General features: G+C 40.6%; 1 protein-coding gene across 1 annotated transcript; it reads right to left on the bottom strand.

Moving 5' to 3' along the window:
- Positions 1 to 1,005: 1,005 nt before the first annotated feature.
- Positions 1,006 to 6,324, bottom strand: LOC146575169 (kazrin-like). Its single transcript, XM_085275404.1, has 5 exons — positions 6,167 to 6,324; positions 4,613 to 4,783; positions 3,201 to 3,381; positions 2,921 to 3,054; positions 1,006 to 1,479 (listed from the first exon to the last, which is right to left on the bottom strand). The coding sequence occupies exons 1-5, from the start codon at positions 6,299 to 6,301 to the stop codon at positions 1,309 to 1,311; spliced, it is 792 nt and encodes a 263-aa protein (XP_085131530.1). The 5' UTR covers positions 6,302 to 6,324; the 3' UTR covers positions 1,006 to 1,308.
- Positions 6,325 to 22,051: the final 15,727 nt, after the last annotated feature.

Raw genomic sequence — 22,051 nt, 5'->3', positions numbered from 1 at the left:
TTTTATGCAACATTTTCTAAATTACAAACATTTAACAGATTTGTTAGAGCCACATTTGCAAAAAAAAGGAAAGGAAAAAAGGAAAATTATAAAATGAGGAGGGATTCTATACAAATATAAAAAACAAAAAACAGCAAAATAAGGGGAGGATCATGCATTCAAAATGCAAGGAAAAGATAACCTGGTAAAAATGGGTAGGGCTACAAAGGAGCAACACAGGATTGCAGAGATTATTAATTTGGTTGGCAATGAATGGATGTCTAACCAAAGAAACACAGAGGGATCATGCACGTGTTTAATGCACATTCGTTCATCTCGTATAGGCACATGTTAGATAGCTCTCTGTAAAAAATGAGTCAGACATAAACAATGCTACGAGGCTAGTGCTAACAGTGATGGAGTGACTGAGTCTTTAAACTTTGGCACTTGCACATGGTTTTGACAGCAGGTGAGAGAGGTGCGTCTGAATACGCCTGCTCACATCTACAATTTCTACAGAAGACCGACTCTAGAAACCCTCAATGGCCAGTACGAGAGCATTATTAAAATGATTACTAGCTTACAAAATATCCACAAAAAAACTTCCCTGGTGCCCACAGTGCTGTAAATAAATCATTGTGAGCCAGCATTTATAGGAACGTGATGACAATCCTGTAACAGAATTACCTCTCAACGAGTGTTTTCAAACCAACAGGAAACCAAAAGTCTAGTAATTTATCATTTCTATCCTTTCATAGTAAGATTTGGGCCTGCAAGACTGTGAATAATATGGAAATAAATGTTGCAAAGTATGAAAAAAGCAACTGTAAAAGTAACAAAAAACAAATAGCATTTACAGTAAAACACTAGTTTCACAATAGCTCCTATTTACATATGAACAGCAGTACTTCAAGTCTCCAGTTATATATATAAAAAAAAAAGCATAAAACATTAAGACAATTATAATAATACAGCATAAATATGTCTACATGAAAGAAAGAGTAACCCATATATATATATATATATATATATATATATACATATATATATGTATATGTGTGTGTGTGTGTGTGCGCGCGCGCGTGCGTGTGTGTAAACATATGTACATATGCATACATGTACAACTATAAATATATATCTAATTTACAAACATACAATTTTAGGGCAATATACTGTACATTTATGGTGATAGCAGTGACTTTAAGGGCTTTTCTTTAAAATTCTAAATCCTTCGCCTCCAGATAAATCCACAGACAGTCTTCACTCACAGTTAAAGCCAAGAGGATATCTACAAAAACTCAACACACACATGCACTCACACACTCAGCATCACCAGTCGGCATCCTCCTCTATGTAATAATCAGGGGTGGCTGTACCATCAAACAAGCCAGGATCCAGTGACTTGCGCTGCTTGCCCCGAGCGAACACCCTTGATAGGGATCCCAGTGTCATCTTTTCCTTCTTCTTCTTCCGCTTCTGGTCCTCAAGGTCCTCCATAGACTGAGCAGAGGAGATAGGAAAGCTGCGTTAATCAGCTGCCTTAAAGCCAGACTGTAGTTTCACATTTTTATAAACTTTCATGATGAGTAAGGAGAGAGAGAGAGATGTAACCAACTGGATCCAGACAAATACCAAAGCTTTTTGTCATTTCAGCCTGAATTAACGCTGCATTTCAAATTTTTATCTTGCATTTGAAGGATCAACTATTTTTTCCAGCATTATGCGTAAAATTAGCCTTATGTCAAAAGTTGTTTATCGTTTACTTCTTTGGATCTGGCTGTAAAAAGTGAGTGAATTCAACCAGAGACTTAACTGCTTCTTCACTTAACTTCATGTTAAATACACTATATGAACAAGAGTACCAGGCTACCTGCATATTACACTTACAGGAGCTGCTCAACCATGAAAACCGTAGCCTCGAAGCTCCCGGTGCACAGTTTTTATGCTCCAGAGGAGGAACGCTGGGGACTTTTATGCACCCATTATTTAAGTTTACATGATCTGTCACTTTGAGGCCAAGTTACCAGTTTGCCACACCAGTCTATAATATTACTTACAGTTGATTGTTATGTATCTAGCAGGGAGGACAATTAACCAGTTGACTTGTTACAATGATGTCATGCTTTTATATTAAGAAGCCTGAACGGGACTGAAAACAGAATTCAAAGATAAAGAGGTTCGGCCCAACATTTTCAGTTTTATAGGTTCAGGTTTCTACTCATCTTAAGAATAAAATTATATTTCATATTGAGATGCATGTAGCTATTTTGATGATGTAATAGCATCATTCTTGTTTTGTCCATTTTGAACAACATTTTCTGTATATACATTTGTGTCACTGGCTACAAAGTTTGTGGTTACACAAATATTCACAACACTTTGTGACACATTGGTGTTTGTTATGTTTATTTGCTAAAATGTTTGACATTGTGTCAAATACAGAGTGAGAGCGTAAAGCAACAATTGCTATTGAACTTGAAACTTCTTAAAAAGCATTCTCTCTTTTTCACGACTGCGAGCAAATTAGTTGTAATAATTATTGCATGAACACCAAAATAACTGTAAAGCTATCAGAATGGAGGGATTAATTATCAAAAATGATATTTAAAATATATTTAATACAGTAGTTAATAACCTTTTTCACCAGATAGAGTAACTTACAGTCTCCCTGTATAGCTAAGCTAACCAGTTGCTGACGTTTGCTTCATACTTACTCATATTGAAAGATTAGGCATGAAATACACAGTGCCAAGCTAGTGCAATGCCAAACTGTTGCTTATGAAAAAACAAAAGAACTCCAACACCGGCACTGAGCAGGCAAGCAGAGCCCATGAAGCTGACAGTACAGAGGAACAGACAAGAGAAGGCAGAGTGGAGCGAGGCACTAACAGAAGATTGCGGAGGTGTGATTACTTGGTCGAGGGGGCCAGGCAGCTCTTACATTGCAGAGGGAGTGGGTCCGGTGACGAGGTGAGTTGATGTCACTTGGCGTTGACGAGCGGTCTCCATCAGCCGCAGAGGCTTCAGAGATCACAGAAGGCTGACGTGAGTGGCAGGGGCTGATCCTGACCACAGCTGAGGCGTCACACAAACACACAAACACACCGATATTGCAGATTCCCACAGTTAGTATGAGAAACCTCCTTGAAAAAACCCTGTGTTAGTAAAAGCAACACCAAGTAGCAAAGAGGCCGCGAGGCAAGGAGGAAAAGAAAACCTACCCTGTCTGTCTGTGGTGTGTCCGTGGTAGAGGGTCTGTTGGCTCTGGCGGATGGCGGCCGTGAGCGGAAGGTCGGCGTGCATCACCCACTCCTGACTGCCGTTCACCACCGGTTCTGTTGGCATAGCCACTGAGTGGCGTTTTGGTACGTCTTTAGTCAGTGTGGCCAGAGACTGCTTTGCCTAAGAAGAAAAATAAATAAATAAATAACAGAAAATTAGCATGAGAGTGAACAGGGACAAAGATGTTAACATTACAGGACTAACTATAATTACAAGGATCAGTATACACGATATAAGATTAGACAGGCTATAGTTTATTCCACTGGCTGTGACACTGGACACAGAGTCATTAAGAAGCCCACTTTTTTAAGTTGGAAATCATCAGAATTAATCTCACACGACCAACTGAGTACCAGCTGTTTTTTTAATGAAACTCTGAAAACATCTGCCTAATATTTTGCCTCTCCGGGAAACGACATGGGACCTCGTGAGTGGCAGAGGATCCTTCAAGTATTGTGGGTTTCAGGGTGGGGCCTCCGATGATCGGGCTTGTTGTGACACATCCTTCTGCATGCTCAATCGGACTGTTATCTGGTAGCTTTTGTTGCTCTTTGTTACATTCCTCTTGCCATTCCTAGTTCTGTCGTTTTATGGGTGTGGCCGTGTGCATAACCCTGCTGGTGGAGGCCGCTGCCATCAGGGAGCACGCATTTATTCTGCAGCACTGTTTAACTGGGTGTTACCTGTCAAAGAAACATCCATGGGAATGGCGGGAGCTGAGGGGTTCCAGCAGAGCGCTGCACTGTGACATGATGATCAGTGCTACGTTGTGACTGATCCTTCAAGTATTGTGGGTTTTAAACATTAGAAAGTGCAACAGGATGGTCTATTCCTGAGATATGCTGAAGTTAGAAAATAGCCAGTGTTATAAACCGAATGTATTCATCACTTTCCATAGGACTTTATTTATATATTTTTTTACTGAAATCCTCTGAGAGAGGACAGACTGGAGAAAGTTGAGTTTAGCGGCAGAGAAAGCAACAGGGCTGGGCTGTTTGACAGTGATGCAGCTCTGGCACTGAAGTGCCAACAAATGTGATCTGTGATGGAGCGTGATGTGAGGATCTGTGGGTGGCTGTGACTTGCTGAGGGAGGAGAGAGATTAATGACACACAGACTGACAAGTGTACCTATGAGGGACTGACACAGCAGCACAGAGATAAGGCATGAATTTCTTTCTCTCAAAGCATTAAGCTTTGCTCCAGACTGAGGAAGTGGCATATTGCATGCGTCTGAACTGATATGAACATGTGACCTTCTTTGCATTTGTGCCACGTTTACCAGCTAAGAGTGGAGGTGACTCCGCTGTGGTTTAATAACTTTAGCAAAGTTGTGACTCCGTCCGACTCACCATTGTGAGCTCGGCCTCCAGTTCTTTAATCCTGTTCTCCTTCATATCCAGCTGAGAAAGCAAGACGTTGGCCTGCTCTGTGGATTCTTTGGTCTGCCTCCTCAGGTCCCACTTCTCCCTCTCCAGCACGTCCTTCTCCTTTGCCAGGGCTTTCACTGCATCCTCACTCTCCTGCAGAAATCGCACACATACAGTTATCGTGATTTCACATCAAAGTCACATTGAGTGAACTGGAAAAAAATTTGAGTGAAGCAGCACACATCGTGTGTTGCTGTATGGTTTTGAAAAGGGTGGCTGCTGTTTTTTTAGTAATTCCAGTTACGGACTGTTGCAACTAAGACAAAGTTATAAGCAAGACAGACTGTTATGTGGTTGTGTGGCTTTATAGACATTTTGGAAGGCTTTATTCATGTTTTATGCTAGCGTCTATGTTTTTATGAAGCAGTTATTACTGTTACATCGTAGAGAAACAGTTAAGCCTGTCAACAGTGCTAATTAATATCCGAAGGTGTTCCCACACCTGCGATGTTTAGTCTGTTTAAACTGAACTATACTATATGCGCACAAGTCAGTAAGGGTTGGCAAAGAGGCATGAAAAGATTATAAATTCTCCATGCTCTCAAATAGTCCAGAATGCAACACCTTCCTGTATTTACACTTGCTGCTCATGCCCCAGACACATCTGGTCTATAAGCAGACTGAATGTTCTTACGTGGTTTGTAATGACACATTGTGGTTCACTTGGATTTTTCTCTGTGTGAAATGAAACCAAACCACAGGGAAAGTCACAAAGTGTCAAACCTATCTGCTGATGGGACCACAATAAAATGACTCTAGGTGTGAAAACACTGCTAATTACTAAGACATACCCAAAGTACCAAAATGGCAATACACAAACCATGACGTCACCGTGGCTACATCCATCTTTCATGTACAGTCTATAAATGGGTAGAACTGTAAAAACGCTAACTGTTAAAACAGGGGCGACCCTGGCTCAGGGGGTTGGGAAGCGTATCTGTAACCGGAAGGTCGCCGGTTCGATCCCCGGGCTCTTTGTCCTGGTCGTTGTGTCCTTGGGCAAGACACTTTACCCTACTTGCCTACTGGTGTTGGCCAGAGGGGCCGATGGCGCGATATGGCAGCCTCGCTTCTGTCAGTCTGCCCCAGGGCAGCTGTGGCTACAACCGTAGCATGCCTCCACCAGTGTGTGAATGCGAGAGTGAATGAATAGTGGCATTGTAAAGCGCTATATAAATCCAATCCATTATTATTATTAAAAATCTCTGTACAGCTGGACAAATGAAAAACCGCCCTTTTCACTAGTTTTAAATATAAAATAGATTTAAGTGAAGTGCTATCAGACTGGTTAAACTTTTTAGAGTTGAAAAACTTCTTGTTTTTATTTTGGTAGAAAACAAAATGTAAGGTAGCCATAATTCAAAATACCTCTACGTGTGGGTTGGATTATTATTATTATTTTTTTTAAAATATATACTGACAATTGGGATAGGAATGCAGGCACACAGAGACAGAGACAAAACTTGACAGCGTTACCTTTCGATGCTGGTCGTAGTTGCGTATGAACTCTCGCAGCTGCTCCTCTCTGCTCTCCAGTGTTGTGTACAGCTGCTGCATCTGATTCGCCAAGTCTGCTTTCTCCACCTTCAGCCGCTTACGGTCAGCTTTCATAGCTTCAAAACACAAGCAAACACATTGAGACACTGAGCAGCACATATGTGTCCATCAACAACAGAAAACTGGACAGTAGACAAACAGTAGACAAAGACAAAGCTTTGTAATTACACCACAGAGCCACTAGGTGACACTGTGTCTTCTGTTAATGAGTTACTTTTTCCCTTTACTTTCAGAAGACGGGGCCCGGAGAAAATGATGTAATCATCCCCGAGTCATTCGGTTTCAGGTGGCATGTGGAGTCTTTGTGGACTCATCCTGAAAACAGCGTGATTGGATCTGATTCCTTTCAACTTCATTCACTTTCAGCTCAACAGCAGCGATGCAACTGTGGGTCTTTTGTGCAGGTGGAAACAATGCTAACGCTCTCATGAGAGCCCGGGTTCACCAGGTAGGCAAACTGGAAAAGTGGTACCTGCACTTTCCATAACTGCACATGTCATTCAGGGTGCATTCCTCCTGTCAGCGTTCAGCGTCCTCGCATTTATCACACAGCATTTAAACCCGTTTTGCCGCAGTTACATGACGGTTTACAAGCCTGCAGTTTACCACTATGAGCTGTTGAAAGGACCGCGCAAAGGTAGAACATTAAACTAAAAACAACTGCCTGAGTTTCAAGCAGGACTGGCTTTGCTTTTTGTAAAAAGATGTAAACATGGTGGTGTTGCATAATAATAAAAACAGAACACCCCTAACACATCAGTGTCCGAGCGAAGCTCTTCGCTCATGATCGATGGACGTTAATTAAAATGAGGTGAACCTGGAGTTGACTTGGCTGCTCATCAGCTCGGGATGACTAATGTTTCAACTTAGCCACATAAAGACAGAGATTACCTGCTCATTTTAATTTATGCCCCAGAAGAATCACTGGAATTTTACTATTATGGTAATTGGTCTGCTGTTACTTGTGAATGATTTTGATGAATGTGAAAAATGCTGTTGAGTTAATGATTTACACCCACTGCTTTGATCAATGAATCATTCTTATTTGCTTGAAATAGATGAATCAACATATGTTGCTCTAGTAAAGAGAAGCTAATCCCAAAAAGTAATTTTGATAGTTAATGCACACACACACACACACACACACACACACACACACACAACAAGAATCTGAGAGCCAAAATTATAGTAAACAAATGCAAAAATGGAAAACACCCAGCTATGTGGCATGCTTGTTCTTAAGAGTCGGTAAAGAACATGATAACTCTTAATGTATAGAGTTGAATATAAAACCACGGACAGTAAGAGATATACTGTCTAGATATAAAACATTTAAGTGAGCCGTTTATACAAAGAAAACCTGGTAGATGCAGAAGTATAAATGGATAAATAGTTATTTTATAGATTTTCATACAAACTGTGTTTTTTTCCTCAAAGCTGTGAAACAGAAAGTAAACACAGTCATTTCTAACGTTTTATGTCTCAGCAGAGGCAGATAAAAACATTTCCAAACAATCTCAAGTCCATCATTTCTACAGAGAGAAAGATTATTCACATGTGGAAAACATTCAAGGCAATCTTCCAACAAGTGGACATCCCACGCAAATGCCCCCACCCCTCCCTGAAAAAGATTGTGAATTTCAGATTGTGAAACGCTCAGAGAAACTTCAAAAAGGCCAAAAGCTTCATATCAGCCTCCCCAGGCCTCAGTTAGCAAGTTAAATATTAAAGTTCATGGCACTAAGACACATTAAGACAAACCACAAGACTTCTGGAACAATTTTCTTTGGACAGATGAACCTATTGGACCATGCACACACCACTGTATATGCTGCCTGGAAACATTTAATTGAACCAATTACTGTGAGAAAGCACAACGCAGAAGACGTTTTTGTACGAATACAAAAAAATGACTTTGTAGATCATTTTGATGTCCCAAGGTTTGTCATGTAATGGAAAAAAAATAATTTATACTATCTGCTTTTGTTTGGTAAGACAAAGTGGATTTCATTTAATTACAAGATATTCTGGCTTGACATAACATCCCCATGAAAGCTTGGACAGCTGTATTTGCTGTACATTTGAAGTAGGTAGGTGCTGGAAACACGGGGGTTCTGGTAGATTAGGCAAGACGACAAGATGTCTGTTTGCTTCTGACCTTGTAAGGGCCTCCTTGGCACGGTCCAGCTCCTGCTCCTTGTCACCCAGCTGCACACGGAGCTCAGTGGCAGAAAGCAGATTGGCAGAGCAGCCGCCCTGGGTCTCCTCCAGGTCTTTAGTCAACATGTCCTTCATTTGCCTCAGCAGGTGGACCTCCTCTTGGAGCTGGACCACCTCTTCACGGAGCAACACTGAAGGAGAGAAAGAGTTTGCAAATTTAGATTATGTGTAGAATAAATATGGAGGGTAAGTGTGCAGAAAAAAATGAGAAAGGAGGATGGAAATAAAAGAGTAAACTACAGGGATGTCCAAAAGGGGCAAAATATGCAACAGGAAATGGAAAAATATGAACTAATAACAAAAGTGATAAAATTCTTCAATACATCAAACCACAAAAGTTACAGCTTCCCTTCAGATGTTGCCAGAGGTGTTGCAGAAATGTAGTTACATGCTGAGTGACAGACTCAGGCCTGGCACTGGTGATGGTAGTACGCAAGAGACAGCAGCCTGATAAGACTTAATAAAATATAAGCGGCACACACTCGGGCTGTGCTCCTCTGTGCCGTATTTTCCCTCAGCTGTGCAATGCCTCATATCCCTCAGGGGAAACAGGCAAGCAAACATGAGCAGGGAACTAAGGCGAGGACAAACTGAAGAGCGAACGCAGTGGCACAAGCTGGTGGACACATTTGTAAAGCCAGAGGACAGAAACAATGAAAAAGTCCATTGAAGGAAACCCGTACTAGCAAAAGTGTCACGATGATTTATACTGCGCACATAAAGGGTAGAAGGTCTGTTCCAGAAGAACGCAAGAACAAAGACAGATGAAATACGCAGTCAGCCAAAACATTTCAGCATAGAATAAAACCTGCAAACGCAATGATAGATTTGTAATTTCCCCAAAAAATAACTCAATACCATAGAGCGCTGCATAAAGAAAAAAAAAGCTATTTGGATCTTATAAGGGATGATGAGTTAATAAATCACGAGTTAAATAAGCAGAAAATTAGTCAAAAAACTGTTTGATTAACAATTTTTCTTGTTAAAAAAAGTGATTTATCACCTTAGCAGATATGCTCGAAAGCATAAGTAACTTTTGACATTTTTCAGACAAAACAAGTTTTGAGGTCCAGGAAAATACGTTGGGTGACTTCTGTTGGGAATCCGACAGACAAAAAATTTATTAACAAATCAGTGAGAAATTGTTAGTTTTAAACAATTTTAAAAAAGGATAAATGTGTGAGTGTGCATTTGTGTATGTGTGAATTACAGGCATTAGAGTTTTACTTTCTGTTGCATGAATAAGAATCTGCAATCAAGCTAGCGTCACTCAAGGCTTTGATGTTAACTTCAAAAAAAAGCTAAATGTCTGATAGATGGCTGTGTCAAAAGAACAACAGCAAACGCACACACGCACGAAAACATCATGGGCCTTGGGAACAGGAATTCAGAGGTAACCCCGATTTAACCCCGTGTTAAACTGAGAGCACATACACTGGAAAAACGGTGATGATCCAGAATGCATGACTGGAAAAAACAAACAAACCATGGAAACGATCCAGCAGCTACAGAGTTGTTTCAGCCTGGATCAATAAGCTCAACTAACCATCGAGGGATGTCGTTCGTACAGCAATATTTCAAGTAAAGAAGTGGAGTGCTCCCTAAATTTTAAGGCAATGCCTTCAAAACTTTGTATAAAACTATAGAGAGAGCCGACGTCAACGTGAGGAAGCCTGCATCAGAGGAAAAAAGAGAAGGTCTTAGCAGGCCTGCAGCCAGACGTTGTGGGGCTGCAGCAGCTCCGATAAGAGAGGAGGGGACAGTCCATCGGTCTCTGTCAGCGCGGGACTCTGGAAGCACAGCGGGCAGCTCTGTGCTGCATGTGACAAAAAGAGTTTGTTTCCCAGAGAGAGCAATCTCTCATGGCCTTCTTGCAGCTTAAATCCATTTATTCATCTGTTTACCTGCAGGCTCTCCTATTTTTGTCACGGGAGCCCGGCAGCTGCTTTTGATGACACTGGACAGAATTGGACATTATTTCTGAGGACGCTTTATATTTGTTTCACTGCGATGTGGATGCTGATCGACTCTTGTCATTAGCTGTCAGTTTGGAAATGGCTGCATTTTAGTTGCCAAGTATTAGCATCATTACACGCTTGTGTTATATCCATTAAGCTGTACCTCAATAACAAAGTGTGAGCATTTTGTCCTAAGGGTATCTACGGTGGATTTAGTGAGAAATGTGTTTAACTTACAAAGAATCAATAACACATTTCTCCCAAATCCAATTTTGCATTCATTTTCAGCATCATCCTCTTTCACAATTAAATACACCGGCTCACACAGCAGACACAGGCTAAAATACACAGAAATGGACCTGCAGGAAGTTTTTTTCTTTTAAACAACTCAAATTGTGGTAAAACTTGAGGAAAAATAAAAGTTAAGACTTCTTCTGCAGATGTATGTGATCGTTTCACATCTCAAAAAGAGTGAAAGGACATAAAGAAAAGGGTGCCGACAGAGGCGAGCCATCCATTGCCTGTACCTACAGATAATTCACCTCCATATACACTGTTTTATGCAATCTAAAAAAGCAATTTAAACTGACAGGAGTCATATAAGCCACACAAAGCAGTATGCTCTCTGAGCTTTTGAGTGGTTGTGCAGAGAGCTTGGCAAAGCTATCAGTGTCCTCCCACATAAGAAGAGAACCCACTCTCTTCCTACTCAGCAGCGTCCCATTCAATGAACTTCTCATCCAAGCCTCCCATTAGTTTGTCCATCAAAGCCAGTCAGTAGCAGGTCAATCTCTGTCCCTTTTCTTGCATAGCAGAGCTATTAAAACCCAGCACGCACACGCACACACAGCTGAGGAGAGCACATATAGTAGCTGTAGGCTTATGATGAGGTGTTAGAGAAAGCAGAGGCACCGGGAAGGTTAAGTGGGTGTTGGAAATGTGTTGATTGGTGGTCAAAGACCTGAACTAGTCTCCTGTGAACCATATGCAGGATTAAAGTGGCCTCATTTGTATACATGACTGATCAAAGATGCTTAACGTGCACTACGGTGGAATATTAAACTTGGATGAGAAAGTCCATTTAAAGCTAATGCTCTTGTTGCATTTTAAAAGCAGTTTGTGTCTCACTATGCACGAAAAATGTCCCGGTTAATAGAAGGAGGCCACAAACCGAATAGAAAAAAAAAAAATGGTAGAAGTAGTTCCAGAGAACTTTAAATGTGAGGCTTGTGGATTAACTAGAAATGGAAAATATTTCTCATGAGACATCTAAACACATTTTCCAGGACTCTTGGGGATAGATCTACTCTATTTTCAATTGGGCTTACGATTTTCCTTTTTGATAAAGCATATAGTTAGGGCTGAATCAGATTACCCTGAATCCTCCTTTAGTTACGCTGCAATAAGCCTGGGCTGCTGGGGGCTTCCCATGAGTGTTTCTTCTTCACTCACTATGTGTTTATACACCACTCTGCAGTTAAACATTAGTTATTATTAACCTCGGACTCTCTTCCACAGTGTATATTTTATCCTGTCTTCCTCCCATCACACCGGACAGGTCACAGCAGATGACCGGCTTTCCCTGGGCCTGGTTCTGCTGGAGGTTTCTTCCTGTTAGGGGGATTTTTTCCTTCCCACTGTCGCCAAGTTTTTTCCCAGCAGGAATGGATTCATTTTTGGGGGACTTTCTCTATTATTATAGCATAGATGTTACAATGTTATGATATGTTACATGTTACAACACAAATCTCTTTGAGGCAACTGTTGCTGTGGTTTGGTGCTGTATAAATAAAATTGAATTGAACAGATCACATGATAGGGTGGGGCTAGGATTCACAATGGTTCACAATCAACCATGGCTGATTGTGACCCACACCTTTTTTCACACAGAGTGGGTGTGATTAGGCAGAGGATCAATAGGGGGTCCATGACCCTCTTGGGGACAGTCCCATAGAGCTTAAAGTCTGGGACTCTCCACCAGTTGCTCTTAGAACTCAAGAAGTTTCTTGGATGAGAGGTGAAACGTCTTCAGGGACTACAGACACCTTCTTTCCAAGCTCTTTAGGCTACAATGACCTGGATGCCTGAGAACCTTCACAGATGAATTGAACAGATATCTCAAACTTGCAACAGTCCTTGCAGCTAACTGCTAGCATGGTAACATTTCTGTAATTTGGGTGTACTTGTACCTTTTAACAAAGCACTTTTGTTCCACAAGATATCATAAAGAGCAGCCTCTCCAGCAGCATGGAATATTTTTAATAAGCAAAACCATTAGAATGACATTTGACAGTCGAGCAGGGCGTCAAAAATCTCTGCAGTGACAGCAGCTAACCATTCTGCTATGATGTGCATGGTTGTCATTTTTCCACCTTGGTCTTCCTGCCAATTCAGATTTGTGTAATTTAAAAAGTACAGTATACAAGACAAACCCAGAGGCAGTGGTGCTGGCTGTTCTCCTCTAATCTCTCCGGTACAGTAAGTGAAAACAGCTGAGCTGGATAACGAGGGCACACGGAGCTTTCTAAGATCCACACATGCTGTAATACCCCACACCTCTCTCTTAAATACCTGATGAACCTTCATTAAGGAGCGTAGGTGGGTTTTCTGAGATTTTCACTTTAGGCTCTAAGAGATCACCTTTTCTTGTATAAAAAAAAAAAATGTAACAAACAAATTTATGTGACAGCTTCATGGCAGAAAAATCAAGAGGAGGCCGTTCAGTCTGGTTGAACAGCTTTAGCTTCCATGGAACGAACATGTTGGCAAGACACTTGTTAAAAATATGAAGGAAGTTATTCCTGCAGACAAAGAAGATCCGGCCAAAACTTTCAAATCATTTTTCTGCATGAGCTCTTATTAAGCTACAAGTGCAGCACCACACAAAGTGCAAACCACAGCTTTGGCTTCTTTTAGAAGATTAGTATTGAATTAGAATAGAATAGCTTCTTATTGTCACCGTTGTCACCGGTGCTGTTGGAACTATACTAAATAAGGTTATAATAAATACAGTTTAAAGAGGTAGGGGTGTTGGTTGCATTGAAGTATAAACAGAAATATGATTTATGCAGTGCAGTTATCCTTCAATCAGGGTGGAGGTAGGGCATGTTTGATAACCTGTGGGTAAAAACTTCTGTTGCGTCTGTTTGTCTTTGACCTGATGGACCTGTAACGTTTACCAGAGGGAAGTGTCCAGGGTGTGGGGGGTTTTTGATGATGGTGCTGGCTTTCTGCTGAAGTCTGCCAGTATAGATGTTTCTGAGGGGGGTTAGTGAAGTACCGATTGCCCGCTCTGCTGCCCTCACCACCTGCTGCAGTTTCCTCTTGTCCTCCGCGGTGCAGCAGTTGAACCAGAGTATGCAGCAGTAGGTCAGAAGGCTCTCGAAGGTGGAGCGGTAGAAGTTTACTAGCAGTCTTTGGGGTAATTGGGCCTGACGTAGTTTCCTGAGGAAGTACAGCCTTTGTTGTGCTTTCCCTTCCTGGTGGGAGATGTTAAAGTAAGGTCGGCCAAGATGTGGACTCCGAAAAATTTAAAGCTTTCTACCCTTTCTCCCTCCTCCCCATCAATGTAGAGGGTAGAGTGCTCAGATCGCTTTGTTCTTCTGAAGTCGATTACCATCTCCTTGGTCTTGGATGTGTTCAGATGCAGGTTGTTGTCATCAGACCATCGCTTCAGATGCTGAACCTCCTCTCTGTAGGCTGAATCATCGTTGTTGTCCATCAGTCCTATGACGGTGGTGTCATCAGCAAATTTTACAATGGTGTTACTGGTGTGGATTGGTGAACAGTCATGGGTGAAAAGTGAGTATAAGAGGGGACTAAGGACACACCCCTGTGGGACACCCACATTCAGAATGAGGGTGGAGGAGGTGTGCTCTCCCATTCTGACGTTCTGGGGTCTGTTGCTCAGGAAGTCCAATATCCAGCTGCACAGTGAGCTGCTGAGTCCTAAGTTGCTTAGTTTATTAACCAGTTTGTGGGGTTGAACTGTATTGAAGGCAGAGCTGGAGTCCACAAACAGCATTCTAACATAGGTGTTACGACTGTCCAGGTGTGTGAGGGCTGTGTGAAGAGCTGTTATTATTATTACGTCCTCTGTCGATATATCACAGTGTGTCAACATGTTTAAGCAGAGCGTATTACAGGGAGAAAAACTGCAGCTTTTTTTCAATAATCAGAAAAACTGTAGAGCTTCAAGGCATTTTGTTTACTTCTGAAGATCATGCACTGTCTTTTTCCACTCAGTTGAGTCCCTTACTGTTGATGCACAGCTATAATATGATATCTGTAATGCAGCAAATGTGCAGGGAATTGGAGCTGAATGATGAAAACTGTAATGGCTTTCCAGAGAAAGCACTGAGAGATGTTCTGGTGTCGCATTGGAGGGGGCCTGGCTAATATATTGGGACATCAAAGCAGCCCCATTCAATGGCACATTTCTCAAAAGAAAAAGAAAAAAGAAGAAAAAAATTGACCATGCAGCGAATAATAAAGCAAGAAAACATATATCAAAGCTTTCTTTAAACCAAATTTTAAGCAATATGACAAGTGTTTACTGGGGATAAAAACACCTCACTGTAACAAAAAGCTATGTTGTCAGTGGCTGATATGAGCAGAGCTGTTTTAAACAACCACCAAAGTCTTTAAAACACTCCATTGCCCGTTGGGCATCTTTCTTTGCCTTTAGACAACAATTCTGATGGCAAAAGAGCCAAACGGGACAGGCCAAAAAAAAAAAAAAAAACACTCCATAAAAGCCTCCTAATAAGCTCTTCTTTCCTAAGCTCTGCTTGTTGATAAACGTTACCTAGAATGAACTAATAGAAACATCAAAAACTTGTTTTCAAGACAGCAGTTGCTCGGAGGCTTTATGCAAAAAGAAAAACATTACATAAGTGTGTAGCTGCATTGCAGGTGATTGTGTTGACTCAAACAGAGTCCCTGAAGAAAGTGAACTAAAATGATTTCTTATGATTATTAATAATATAATTATAAAATGCGATGTAAACAGGAGTAAAAGACAAAAAAGACATAAGCACAAAGCAAAAACTCTGAAGGTAAATTTAAGCAGAAAAGCTCATTATCAGAGCCAAACAAAGCAAAGTAAATGAAAGAAACCACAAATTGTAACCTTTACATTTAAGCCTCAACTTCAGAAGAGCTAGAAGGGCTTAACCTGTGGATCTAAGCCTCTGACCTGGTTCACGGTGGAACACCTCACATCTAATAAGGTTAATTGGCAGCAGCTCAGTCACATAACTGGGTATAAATAGACCATTTGAAACAACCTGGAAAGACTGCATGAGCAAGTTTATAGTTTCAGAATAACATTTCTTCATGTAAAGTTGCAAAGATTTTGCAGTGCTATGTACTGCAAATGCTACGTCTGTGCATTTACGTAGCACAGATCTAACATACATGTCTTTGGACTGTAGGAGAAGGACGGAGCAACTGAAAGAAAACCCACACGCCCCGTGGATAACATGCAAACTCCACACACTAAGGGTCCAGCCGGGGTTTGAATCAGGAACCTTCTTCCTTTGTGGTGACAGCACTAACCACTGCACCAATGTGTAAAATGTTTAAAAGGGACAAGGCCAAAAGCCTACATTGAATGTCTGTGATCTTCTGATCCGTTCTAGATTGTTTGACGTCGGTGATGATATGGAGGTGCTGAACGCTATACACATATCTTTATCTATTCATCATTATGCTACCAATCCAACAATGTTTTTTTTTTTCTAAAGGAAGGCTTCTACCATGGTCTTGCTGAAATAAGTAAACTATATTCTGCCCATATTACAGCAGCCAGACTCCTTAACAAAAGGGTCTGGATGCTGAACTGCCCTCGTTGCAGCAGGGAGCTGTAAAATGACAAAAGAGGCCAATGGGGCTGCTGAAATCCCACATCTAGAATGGACAGGACAACATTGCAGTCTCTAAACTATAAAAATCGCTCAGTTCCTCTGAACTATAAATAGCATTGTTAAAGGAAGAATTTATGCAGTAAAGTAGCAATCGTCCAAGCAATCGTCCAAGCTTTTCCTGTATCATGTTATCAGCATCAAATTTAGGGGTGAAAAAGAGCTTTTCAGTTTCAATATTTAGTATTATTTTCAATGAAAGGCTTGAATTATTTGCACAGCAATGCCTCCTGTTTTAATTTATATTTATAGTGTCCTGAGTTTCTGAAAATGGTTGCACTTAGTGTGTGCAATTGAGCTTAAAGGTGGCTATTTCTATAGTAAATTATGAGAACAGGCGCACATGCCTGCTGAGCTCTGGCCTTCACTATTTATGGTATGAAGCTCGGGCAAGACTGACATGAGAGAAGACAACAGTGTGATTCAGCTCATACAAGTAACTGTGTAACCTTTAAAGGGAGGAAAAATACACCTTAAAAGCCATGCAAGGCATACAGTCAGTAACAAAACATTCATGTGACTTGCGTCACATTGCAAATAACTTTAGAGTGCTTCATCAGAGTGGTGATGCACAGATACACATGAGTATCTGAGTGACGTTACTAGTTTTCTTATGGTATCTCTGGCATCTGAAGAACCACTGGATGAAATCTTTACATACTTTTGTTTATGACTAATACTAGGTTGATTCCCATTAGCCTCAGCATATTTGGATAAACATAGGCGTGTTGGCCCCGTCAGTGCAAGTATGTCATCATGGTAGTGACAGATAAAAGGGGCCAAAGTGTGTGGTCTTGCAGCTGATTGCATAACTACAGATATATAAAATCAGGAAGTCAAGTTAAAAGAAAAAAAACTCCAAAACAACACCTTCCTGTCAATTCCTTTCTCCCATTCAAATAATTCCATCCATCCATAAGATGAGAGCCATGGTACTTCCTGGAGAGGTGGCCATGCTACTACAGGCCCTACACACAGAAACAGACAATCATTCGAGGCCAACATCTTCCTTCTGTGGAGAAAAGCTGGAGTATCTTCAGAGAACCCACACAGACGCAAGGAAAACATGCAAACGCCACAGAGAGAGGCCCCCAGGTGGCCCCCGGGTGGCCAGTGATTTGAATATAGGACCTTCTTTCTGTGAGACAACAGTGAAATCTACCATCACGCTGCCTCCTCCTTCCAATTCTGCATTGAACAAATGTCTGTTCAGATTAGTTTCCAGAAGTCTTCTGAGCTTTTTTACAACTTCAGACAGAAAAACCAAACCATGTGTTTACAGATTTATTAAATGACTGTAACCAATCAGTTCCAAACCCATGCCTGACACAAGAGAAAGAGAAACGACTGAGAGTGAGAAGCTTCATAAGTAAATACATTCATTCTTTCAGGGGCACCCTGCTGAGTCAAATTAAGGGGAGGTTGGGTGGGTGGATGGCATAGGTACGCTGCACCGATTAGTGGCTTTTGTAAAATCATCAGCAAAACTATATTTAGCATCTTTATTGTCAACTTGTACTATGGGCACAGCAGGAACCTGTGTGGAAATGGATTGGAGATTGTATAGAGAGTGTGGGCAGCATTAAATCAGATTTGATATGCTTAAGCTACAAATAGCAGTAAAAGCACTGATGAGCTTCAAACCAGGAGATCAAAAAGATGTAAGCAAACACCTTATTTCTAATGCCCTGACACCCGGAGACTCTGAGCACTGTGCTGTTGCATCCTAAAAAGTCTCTGCACGTATGGGTCAGGTCCATTCCCCTGTCAGGCTATTACACCTGGCTTGTCTATAATACATCTGCGCATAAATAATGCATGCTACTGACTCTTTAACCTACCTGACAAAAGTATTTACCATTTAATCGATAATTCAACACGGTTATAGATAACAAATCCAGCTAATACATCAAAAATTCAAATATAAACATACAAAATGATTGTAGTTTTCTAAAATTTACTAACATAACATAAATTCAAATCATACATGATTCCAAACATTTTTTACAAATAAATAACTGCAAAGTGGGGTGTGTGTAATTATTCAGCCCTCTGAGTCAATACTTTGTAGAACCACCTTTTGCTAAAATTACAGCTGCCAGTCTTTTAGGGTTTGTCTCTACCAGCTTTGCACATCTAGAATATTCCAGCTGTTCACTTGAAAAGTTCGTTGTTGGGTGATTTATAGCTATGTTTATGATTGCTGTACTGATGAATGGTGAAATTTCACCCAGTGGGTTCGTTACATTTAGCCAATTCTGAGCACACACGTCGCTCCTGTACATCTCTGATTTATCCCATTGCTTCTGTCAGTGTTGATTCCAGTGAAGCACAGTGCTTGACAGAAGACGCTGCTTTGTCACCAACATAGAAAGTCTCACGAGTCAGAGATTGATTTCTTTTTATGGGTCCACAGATCTGGTTTCATTTCATGTCTCTTACCCAGGGTTTGCATTTCGTGGCGATTCTTCTAGTTAGGGACACAACGTGTTCCCTTAATCATTGACAAGGACACAAGTCTGCTCTCCTTTCCTAGATAGCACTCCTGACATTTAGTGCAGTCATAAACGGGTGTTTGGCCTTTATGATTTTTTTTCCTGCAAGCAAACCGCAGTTTCTTTCTCTAGCTGACAGATTTTTTCCTTTTTTTTGGTTATTATTTACCTGGATTCTCAAACCTTTACTCCCAGCATTCAGAGACAATTCAACCTCAATTTAATCTCTGACCTGTGCATGATCTAATACTGAAACAATGCACAGCTTCCCAAAATAAAATTTGGATTCTGAACGTGCAACTACTCTTAAACAACTGCAATTTGTGTGCCGTTTACCCTTGTACCACAAAATGCTCAGTACAGCATTAAAAATGACCATACTAAACCAATCCTACTCAAATTAAATCTTAAACTTGGTACATTACTGTGCTATAGAACCAGTATTTTATTTCAAGCCAAATGTGCAAAAACAAGGTCTGATGAATGAAAACAGTGTAAGTGTTAAGTTGCTTAGACTCTGGAATGAACATCTGTGCAAGTATACAGTATCTATCAGGAACAGTTCCTATTAATTAATTGCCTGGGGGGGAGGGGGTTACATTACAACTGAGGTCAGTGCAAGGATGCCAAGTGAAGATAGCTGTAATTGATTCACGTGTTTATAATGTGCAGATTAGGCACTCTGCCAAAGATGCTCCATTTGGAGGCTCCGAGAACTTGAAAGTAATTTAAATATTTTTAATATGGTCAAGAGATGCATCCGCCCTCGATGTCACTTGGAATTGGCATCCTTCCCTGTGCATTGGTTTTGTTTACATAAAGTGAATCATCCAGTGATTACTTAACCCTGCTGGCATGAAGGAACTGAAAAGGGCACTCCTTCAGTTTATGACAAAGGAATAAAACTGAAGTGACTGTACAGGGAATGTACTATTATCCAGCTTTCAGCTCAATCAATCAAAATGACCTCATCCCTCTAAAGCTAAACCATATATAACAATTTCCCCCTGTTCTAATGTGAGACACCGGAGAAGCCAATCAATCTGCTCAAGCTGTTTTCACTCAGATACATCTGCTTAGATATCAAGCACAAGCTCCTGTGGTAAAGCCACACAGGATTTAACAGATGCTACATAGTCAGGTTGCTATGATATTTCATACTGCATTTATTTTAAAGGCATAGTTTGACAGTTTGGGAAATACTCCTGTGTTCTTAACAAGAGAAGGATTAGAAGATCGATACCACGCTCATGTCAGTATTATAAATATGCAGCTCTGGAGAAAGGCCACAGGCCTGGAAGGAGAAAAATGGCTTGTCCAAGGAGAAGAAATGCTTTCAACTAGCACCTCTAAAAGGTCACCATTAGACACATCACATGTCTTTCCTTGTTTTTTTTTTAAATTGTGGTTTTATAGAAGGATTTTACAGTCAAGAAACAGTTTGGCAAACTAAAATTGTTTAATGAACTGAGGTGTTTACCATCAAATTGTAAAGTCACCATCATGCCACCATGTTAGTATCTGAAACAAAGCAACCAGAAGCCATCAAATACTTTGTCAACTCACTTAAGTCCCAATCATAAATGGACTTGTGCATATCAACAAACTATGAATCCTGAAGAAGAAAAGAAAATACTGAAAATGAGTCTGAGGTTGGGTTCATGATGTCAATCGCTGAAGAAGAAAATGGCGAACAACCCTCAGTTTGAATCTGCAGACAAGCCTTAACATCTGCTAGGAACAACAGGATCTAGTCCGTGCAGAACTGGAAATCCACGTGTTTTGATACACAGTGTCCCTCATGTCCTGGAGCATGCCTGAATAATCTCACAAACTGCAGGTGGCGCCTGCTGGGCTGCAGCTTATGTGTGTAACATTAAAAGCCTTACTCAAGTTTAAATCATGTAAAACACTGCAAAAACTACCCGTTCTGTACTCGTTAACTGTTGCACTTGTTGAGATGCTGAAAGCAATAACGGCCTGTGATTAGCTCAGGGTAGTTACAGCTCACAGGGAGATCAAACAGAAACAGGATCGAAGAAATCAGAAAACAAAACAAACAAACTTGACTTTATATGTAAAGATGTGCCACACGCTGTGTGTAACGGCCTCGGTGAATAACTTCACAACAGCGCAGTGAGTGGGACGGCAACAGCAAAAGAACAATCTGTGCGTTGCAGTGCAGTCGGTCAAACTCATTGTCTTTCAAATTTCTGAGCGGTGACCTCAGGCTTCAGCAAACATGAGCTCCTGTACGAGTCATGCAACACACTGTGGGATGAAACTCATCTCTATTGATTCATAAACAACCACAACAAGTCCATCTGAATGTGTAGACAGACACAGACACACACCCACAGCAGCATCAAAGAAACCTTTTCATGGCATCTAGGAAAAGATTCTCCATAGCAGAAGATCTTCTCATTTTCCATCAAACATAACGCATCTTAATTCTTCAGTTTTCTGGATAATACAGTGCGTCTGCTTCCTAAATGAATCCAAACACAACGGCCAACATAGCTCTTAGATTATAGGCCAGCTTCATTATGTCTGCTGAGCTACTAAACTCCTTTATACCGAACATGAATTTGATGAAACATCACAGTTCATGCACAATGTAAAAGATTAAAAGATCATCCATATAAACGTGTCATACAGTATGTAGGTCACTTTTACTTAAGTAAAATAAATAATCCTGGGATATGGAATAGATTTAAATTAATCAGCTTTTATAGTGGAGGGAAAAGGCATGTGGTTATGAGTATTAAAAAAATGAACCACAGTCAGATCAAAAAGTAAGACTTATAATAACACAGCATTGGGGAAAAACATCAGTTTTATAACAATGTGACTTCAGTAATTCTAACAGCATTTCATGGCATATAATTAATATATCAAAAATATTTGTAATATTTTGCCATGAGAACCACTTCAATATCACAGCTGGCAAGAAGAGAAGCTTGGTTCGATTACTTAATATTAGAGCAGGTGAAATCAGTCAATTGATTTATGATCTGATTGTCAAAACCTAACTGAGCTGATTAACTGTTTACTGTAACTTTTAATTTTAACTACTTTAAAAAAACAACACATTTTTTCTGCACGTTCAAATGTGTATTCTGCTACAGTGAATTCACTAGCTTTCTGTTTGTTCTAGAAAACAATTAGGATTAACCTAGTAAATATTATAATGATCGATCATGAATA

The sequence above is a fragment of the Mchenga conophoros genome, linkage group LG5 (assembly GCF_057382185.1).
Source record: "Mchenga conophoros isolate Kocher_MC1m ecotype Shallow Benthic linkage group LG5, M_conophoros_male_GT1.1, whole genome shotgun sequence".
In the NCBI taxonomy this organism is placed as follows: Eukaryota; Metazoa; Chordata; class Actinopteri; order Cichliformes; family Cichlidae; genus Mchenga; species Mchenga conophoros.
Note: the sequence above shows the minus strand (reverse complement) of the source record. Positions and strands in the feature narration are given on the sequence as shown.